The following is an 8,622-nucleotide window of genomic DNA, read 5'->3' as shown; positions in this document are numbered from 1 at the left end:
CCAGTGGTGATATTCGAAATATTTAACAAAGGGTTCACTAACAGAAAATCTTTCCTTAACAATTTTTTTTTTGCTCAAATGGTGCATTAGCAACATTAGCTCAAAAACTGACCTTAAGATACCCATATAAATAAAAAAGATGCATTCACAAAATTAAGTCATTTAAAATTTTTTACGCCAGAACTATATATTTTTTTGATAAATAAAAAAGAGTGTTCAAAATCAGAGTCGTAGCTAGGGTACGGCCAATGTGGCCCCCGCCATAGGAGTCGATTTAATAAAGGCGCCAACGAGAAGGTTTTGAAATAATATGTATTCGAAATTAATAACACAAAAAAATTTTATATTTATATAGTATTTAAATGTCATTAGATAATTCTTTTACAATAGCATTTTTTAGAATAAAATTATTTTTTTTAATAATAAAAATTAAAAAGGTGCCACTTTTATTCTTGGCCATAAGCGTCCAAAATCCTAGTTACAGCTCTGTTCAAAATGGTTTATTTTGTACATATTTTATTATGACACATGTTCCACAGCCATCTTGTATTTTCTCGCGCGTGTGGGATTGTGGGATCTCTCTTATGCTGGATCTAGTTTCAAGAACTCTCTTGAGTCAATCACGATTGAACCTCGTTTCAGTCGAGATTGAAACAGTCGAGAGAGGTCGCACCAAGGCGAATGGGGTATAAGGCTCTAGTTTAGTAGTGTTACAGAGTATAATATGTATATTTTAATATATTTTTAAAAGAAACAAAACCACTGAGAAATGTTACGTGTGTTTAACAAGGTTTGGAAAACTTTGAAAAACGGATTCAGCCAAACCTGTGTGAACCCGCTGAATATCACCACTGCTAATAACTATCATCAACTGATCCACACATTTTAGTACTGATATTCAAATGCATATAAAATCACTCTCATTTTAAGCTGTAATCAATCTCCTCCAATATTAATAATCCACTTTTATGAGTCCACTGGTTTTTTCCTGATTTGACTTCATTTTACAGCCAGATGCTATTTCTATGACCAACTTTTCTTCTTTAATCCACATTTAGATCAGCCAGAGCTAAGCTCTGAATAGAATGCAACAGCATGCAGCAATTCCATCTGACTAGGTTATATAGTTAATGCTATTACTACTTAATTTTGGTGATCTGATAAATGTGTGTTCAGTGAAGGCTAGTTGTTCTGTAACTTTAATAATCAATAATTTAAATTTAAAAAGTTTTATAAATTAAATACAGTATCAATTTCATGGTCATTCACCACTTTTTGCATTTTGTAAGAATATTATACATAATATGAACACAATATATCAAATTCCATATTATATAATTTAAAATTATATATAATAAACATACCCTGCTTGTCTGTCATTTTGTACACTTCTAAACTCTGATCTGAAACAAATTTTCCATAGTCACTCTCTAGGATCCTACAGAGAATATAGGCTACCATGAATCTACATACCACTTGATTTTATTCCCTCGACACTGTGATGATTTAAGTTTAATGTATTATTAAGCATTATGTAATAATTAATGAAGACACCACAAAATCTGTGAATCATATTCTTAGTAATGACTTCCAAGATTATAGTGTCTTCTATATTTGGAAGCTATACCAGAATAATGCTGTTCATTGAGTTGGCCTAAAGTAACCAAATTTTTAATATGATATTAATTCTAATATTTGTCTTTATTACTTTTGCTTGAATACCAGGCATATTTGCTAGTTATTTATAAAAATGTATATTTTATTTTTAAATACTGAGAATAGTAAAATATAAGTACAATTCTGAAAATATATAATTTTCAGAATAAAAAAAATATTAAAAATTTATAAATTAAATAGAATATAATCTAGGTTCATAAACTAGTATAATTTTATCTTTAAACTGATTAATTTTTTATTATAAACAGATTTTAAAATATTTTAAATGATAAAACTTTAATTAGCTATTTATTATCTAACTTCATAATAATTGAACTATAGTAGTTTACAAAAAAAATACTAATTTAATTAATAAATTTTTTATTGGCCAAATATATTGAAGTTTTTCCTATTATTTGCCAAGAAAAGTTTTTGAAATATAATACTCTGCAATGGTTTAAATTTCATTTATATGGAAAAAATTTTCTACTACTGAGATTAAAACTATTATTCAAAATTTTACATGCAATTTAATACAGATATGAATTTGTAACTGCTTCCATATATAATATATATATTAATTCAACTATATTAATATTTTGAAGTTTATATACAATATAAAGATTGTTATTATTTTACAAAGTATTTGGTCAACAATAAAAAAATAGCATTTTAAATGTTTAAAAATAACTACTATTTAATAAATTAATAAACTTATTTTTGATGCTTCTTGATGATGTTTAACTGCATCCAAAACATTTGGATTTCAGTATGTTTTCTTTTAAGCACATTTTAATAAATTTTCCATTAAAAACTCCATTATAAATAAAAATATTCACAAATTTTATTCTTTCTTTATACTAGTAATTTTGTTTAATGTAATTCTTAATTACTTCCTCAATAAAATCAGAAATCTTAATAATTAAAATAAAATTGATCTGGTTAAAAATCAATAAAACTTTTATTGATTTGAATGAAGATTTAGTTTCTGCTTTATTGGTTTACCCATGATTATTCTTAAAATATAGATTATTGAAATATGTATTTAACATTATCCTCATAGATTTATAACATATAAATCGGAATATATTTCATTTGAAATTCAAATACCATATTTTTTTTAAATAAATATATTAGAATAATACATTTAAAATGAAATTATGAAAGAATAATTTTCACTAAAAATTATGAGGCACAATTTTATTTTTATTGAAAACTATTCACTAACAACAAAGATTGAAAATCATCTTTACATCAAAAAAACTCCAAAAAAACCATAGGACAGGGAATGATTCTCTGTATGATATTTTATTTCTAAAGCTTTTCTTATGCTCCTTTTACTTATGTTAAACAATCAAAAAATTAGTGCCAATTTCTTCTAAAAATATCTCTCTCACTCACTTGCAGAAAGGAATATATATAGAAAATAGTCTAATTTTATTAGAGCATGTCATAATGTATTGACTAGTTGAGTATTGACTATATATTGGAAAATAGTCTGATGTTGCTAATACATTTATGTTGTATAAACAGCTCCCATAAAGAAAACATCAGACTTTAAACACTCTCTTAGGATACTATTCTAGTTTTTTCACTGTGAAATTTTCACATTATTCAATACTACTGCTGTTTTGCAAACTTTTACTTTCTTTTGATTTTTCATTCATAAAAAATGACCTGCAACAATTGCCGGAAACAAATAGCTTCTAACAGACAAAAATCTAAGCTTTAATTTGTTCTCAAATATAATTTCATAATCACCTGAACAAATATTAATTCTAATGCTTCATTTGTTTTAGTAACAGTAACAAACTTAATAATTTACAAATTTCAAATAAAATGTTCATTCATTTTATATTACAAAATTTTACTTTGATTGTAATAACTGATATTGCTATTACAGTAGAACCTCGAAAACTCGGCCTAATGTGGACCGAAGGGTGGCCGAGTTTGTGAAAATGCCGGGTTATCGGGAATGGGGTTAAAAAAATAAGTACGAGTGTTTCCTCAGAAAATACTGTACTGTACTTGTATGTATTGTTTACTTGAGAATATAACAGAGAATAAACTGCCCAAATACCCTTAAACAAAGGAAAAGTACGTCCTTTATGAAGGCATAGAGCCTTTACTACATGAAAATGAAAATTAATGAATACACTGTGTACAGTAATTTACCCTGATAAGACAGACCTAGAAAAATACTTTATGAGAGCTTTTATACTTTTATAAAGCTGTCTATAATGAAAATTAATTAACTAAGGATTTTTTTGCCCTGCCAGGGTGTGGCCGAGTTATCCGGAGTGCCGGGTTATCGAGAGCCGAGTTTTCAAGGTTCTACTGTACTATCAAAATAATCATTGCATAATTTTTGTACATAAATTCTGGAGTTTGTTAAATAAAAATCATTCTGTATGATGATCATACCAATATTATTCTCAATTACATTTTATATTAAAAGAAATTCCTTAATAAGAAAGTAATATGTTTAAACTAAACAATAATTAACCTGCCAATTTTCCATGATGTAAATTATCCAAACAGAAATAGTTTTTAGTATTAAAGTATATTAAAATACAATCTTCGTAATTCAACATATATGATACCAGAATAGTGTCAAATTATTGGAAGTAAGATGAATTTAATTATACATAAACAAGTTTGACAGTGTAGAGTTGACTGTGGTGCAGCAAAATACAGTTAACCACTGAACAAAACATCCAAGTACACCAACAGTTACTGGTAATTAATATTTCCAAACAGATATATATCTCAGGAGGGAAAACAAGTTGCTGGTATAAAAATATAGGGCAGAGATGGAGAACCTTTTTTAATTTGTATGCCATATAGGTATAATTATATTTAAAAACGTTGTATGCCAGGTTTTACACTTCAAATAATGATTTTTAAATAAATGTAATGAATATCTTTAATCAAAATAAATGTAAATAGGCTGGATGAGAAAAGCATGACAACATACTGAACTGAATATAAAACTATAATAAAAACACTGAAACTTAACAGTAAAAAGTAAAGTAAATTATATATTTTGCCTGTCAGATAATCTCTTAACCTGCCCACTGAATTTTTTCTCATGTACTTTGCAAGCATCATAGCAAAATTTGTAGACACAACATACCGAAATCGGACAATGGCACATTATATTTTCATGGGGGCCCACGGGCGGATCTAGGTTTTTCGGGACCTAGGGCTTATTGAATTCCAATGAAGGACCCCATTTTTTGTTAGATTAAGAATCTTTAAATTGGGGTTTCAAATTCATTTTTAATAACATCAAAATCAAAGTCGAAATATATTTATTTATGAAAAGGTGATTGATGCTAATCAGAAAAAGTATTAAAAAGTTATCATGATAATTCAATTTTTGTGGGCCCAGGGCTTAAACCCTATTAGTCCCTATGTAAATCTACTCCTGAAGGCCCAGGCATATTTGAATTAGACTTTGCATATAGTAGTGATTTGAGACTTTTCTTTGGGGGAATTTTTTGGGGAAATCCCCCAACATCCTTATTTGTTTCTGATAACCTCTGGAGGATAGGGCCATACCTAGGATCCTAGATTGCCTATGTAGTAAAGTGCATAACTTAAATTTCAATATGTTTCTGGCATTCCGTAAAGTACATAAAGGATTCCTATTATCCTACAGATGGTTGTCTGGGGCCCCATCAGTGGAGGCACCAAGCAACTGTCAGTAGGATAAAGCAACACCAAACTCGCACACGTCACAGGTTTGCCATTCTTGACACAAGGGATCCTTAAGGTACAGAGGGGGCGAATCTTCTCTATCTTTTACAGTTTGCCACTCATTATTTTGCATCTTTTATTAATTTATTCAATCAATTTATTAGTAATATATACTGTATTTACATTTGTAAAAACCACAAAATAGATATGTAATAATGATAATATACTGTATATATTATAAAACAATTTAAAATATTTAATTGAAAGTAAACAGCCAAAGTAATGCTTTAAATAGGCTCAAACGTTAGTAAATACGCGCGTAAATAAGAAAAGTTTGTAACTATAACGTAATGTATGAGTTTGTGTGTGTGCACATGAAATCATGATTCAACGTTTGATCATTACAACGAGAAATTAATGAAAATCGTTGTCATTCATAACATAGACATCGAAACTGTTTCAGTTAACGATAATACACGATTTATATTGACATGTATCATTACCTTAAGATCGTTTTCGGGTAGATACTTGCATTCTTTAGCAATTTCAATCCATTTATCTAAATCTAACATGTTACTTTTCCTTACTAAATCCAACACTTCACAAGTTTTCTCGATCATTGCAACCCGCTTGCCATAGACGTCGCTGAAATTAATTTAACTTTGCGATCGATTATTATTAATTTTAATTACTAATTAATAATTATAATTAGATGCAATTTATTAATATTAATATAAATCATAGTTTAAATTAAGATTAAACTTTAGTGATCGGACATTTTTGAAATAAAAAAGAATTAAAGTTGGAATTTTTTATAAGTTTAATTATAATTTTAATATTTTTAAAGTAATTTAAATTATTAATTTAAAAGTTTGAGTGATTTTTTGATAGAATCGTAATGAAAATTTTTAAATTTGACGTTATGTTAAAAAGATATCGTTGATAAATTTTGTATTCGTTTTGATTGTTTTAATAATATATTTATAAATTTAAATTTAACTGTATTATTTATTTAAGATTATAACGATTTTAAACGTTTTTATTTTAAAAATAAATAATGTTGCAATCGATGTTTTTATCGTTGGAGGGCGCTGTATCGCTTACGAAATGGTTGTAAACAAAATTATATTTTGATCATATTTGGTGTCATTCTTCAGAAGGAACGATTAAATTAATTACATGGAATACGTTGGTACTTGGAATTTATTACCAAGTCCAGCCTTATTGAGGATATTCTCGTATTTATGTGATAAAGATTTATTAAATGCTGGCAGAGTATGTACTAATTGGTTGAATGTTTCAAAATGTGATATATTATGGAGATATCTTTTCTATCGTAAGTGGAATGTGGTAAAACAGATTTTACCCAATAGTAAAAGCTGGTTATCGGAGTATAAACGTTTAACCTATTGCACGCCTGTCGTAGAAACAGAGATTTTGACATTGCATACTGATCAAGTGTTGCATGTTAATTTTTCACATGATGGGAAGTTATTTGCAAGCAGCTCTAAGGATGGTTATATTAAGGTAAAGATTATTTACATTTTAATATTTTTTTTTTTTTTTTTTTGTAGTATACAGAAACTTCTTGTCTCAATGATTATTGGTAAATGCATCTCAAATATTGTTCAGCAGAGATCATGGCGACTTATCGCACTGTTACTGAGGATAAGAGCCCACCAGTGGTTCCATTCCTTGAACACTGGGAGTTTGGTCGTAGGTTTGTGCCTTGTCAGGACAGGCTGGCCATGTCCTGGCAAAGCACAGACCTACAGGCTGGCCTTTTCTGGGTTTTCTCCATGTCTGTAATATCTGAATAGGGACCGTTACCCTTAAAATGGCCTCCCAAAAAGCACCTTCCCTTAGGCAGATCGCCTAAGTGTTGCATTGCTGTAACTTAATAAACACACAAGTTATCGAGGACGTCAATATGATGCTTCTATCATCAGAATGCAACTTTATTATTGATATGAGTTTTGATCCAAACAACCCTCATTGACTGCACAAGAATATACTATATAAGTATCTACAACAAATTTGCTGTAGATAACTATATATTTGTTTATGGCCAGAGGCACACTCTTTTTCTTTGGAGGGGCCAATGCCCAAAGAAAAAAAACACAAACAATAGAAAATTTTTTGAAGAATCTTTTCCTAATTAAAATTCATTTTTTTTTAATATTCTGTGATGTATTTTATTCTTGTACTACTAATGAATTAGTGGTCACATAAGGTGTGAAATTTTATTGAATTTGCATTAAAAATTTTTTATCCATTTAATTTGGCTTTCCAAGAGTAAATCCTGTGTGTGTCACTGTGTATGGCTAACTATATATACATTTAGGGCTATATTTCTATTGTAGATAACTATATATTCATAATTCATGTATGTCTGATGAAGGTCATTTAGACCAAAATGCCTATCAGAATGCATTATTAGTGGTATGCATTTCGTAGTTTCATTTTGATGTCCTCAGTAAATGTGATAAGTCTCTGTTATCTCTATGAAACAGTCTGAGATTCATTTATTTGTTTTTTTTACATTTTATTGCTTAAATTTGATATCTAATAAAGCAAAGTTAAATTAATCTTCTAGTATTCCTATTCTGTTAGTGATGGAAAATATTTTAAAAAATCTGAATAAAATGTAATAAAGATTTTGTTTTTGTTTTTGTTTGTTTAGATCATTAGTTCCTTGTAAAGATTGTATCACCTCCTATGAAAAGGAATCATGGGTCCAGATAAACTTTTCATGCACATATTTGTTTCTGGATAAGTTTTTTTAATGTGATAAAATAGAAATGATCCACAGAGATAACAAAGCAAAGACAATTGTAAAAACTTAGGTTACATAATAAAGGAGAAACAAAGACAAAGCTACCAGGTTAATACTTACATAAGTATTTTCTACTCACAGTGACAGATGATAGTCCGTAGATGATAGTGGAAACAAGGGGAAAATTGCAGGGACTTAAGCACTCTCCATTGACAAAAAAAAATTAAAATTTATTCACAATATTCAAATTTCAAAATATTGTTTTTAAAAACATTTATGATGGCAAACATGGTTTATTGGATTATCCTAACACAGTTGAGCACATGTTAACTAAAGTTACTTATTAATTATTGAAATATTTTTAATTTTTTAGTTAACCTTCCTTTGAGCACAGTAGACCCCCCTTAACATGGTATATACGTTCCGTGTTATATGAATTCTGTGTTGTTCGAGTCACTTAAATACATGAGCCAATCACAGGCCGGCAC

The 8,622-nt window shown here is 28.6% G+C and overlaps 2 protein-coding genes across 2 annotated transcripts in view; one reads left to right on the top strand and one right to left on the bottom strand.

Annotated features, from left to right (window-relative positions):
• Positions 1–6,033, bottom strand: part of LOC111622968 (serine/threonine-protein phosphatase 6 catalytic subunit) — a 46,759-nt gene extending 40,726 nt beyond the window's left edge. The window contains exon 1 of the mRNA XM_023365437.1: positions 5,862–6,033. Within this exon, the coding sequence (XP_023221205.1) occupies positions 5,862–5,978 (117 nt within the window). The 5' untranslated portion in view covers positions 5,979–6,033. The remainder of the gene's footprint in view (positions 1–5,861) is intronic.
• Positions 6,034–6,461: 428 nt separating this feature from the next.
• The window catches only part of LOC111622967 (F-box/WD repeat-containing protein 5-like), a 40,527-nt gene continuing 38,366 nt past the window's right edge, over positions 6,462–8,622 (top strand). The window contains exon 1 of the mRNA XM_023365436.1: positions 6,462–6,885. Within this exon, the coding sequence (XP_023221204.1) occupies positions 6,538–6,885 (348 nt within the window). The 5' untranslated portion in view covers positions 6,462–6,537. The remainder of the gene's footprint in view (positions 6,886–8,622) is intronic.

The sequence above is a fragment of the Centruroides sculpturatus genome, unplaced genomic scaffold (genome assembly GCF_000671375.1).
Source record: "Centruroides sculpturatus isolate CEXI.00-Female unplaced genomic scaffold, Cexi_2.0 scaffold289, whole genome shotgun sequence".
Lineage (NCBI taxonomy): Eukaryota > Metazoa > Arthropoda > Arachnida > Scorpiones > Buthidae > Centruroides > Centruroides sculpturatus.
This window is presented reverse-complemented; position numbering and strand designations above follow the sequence as displayed.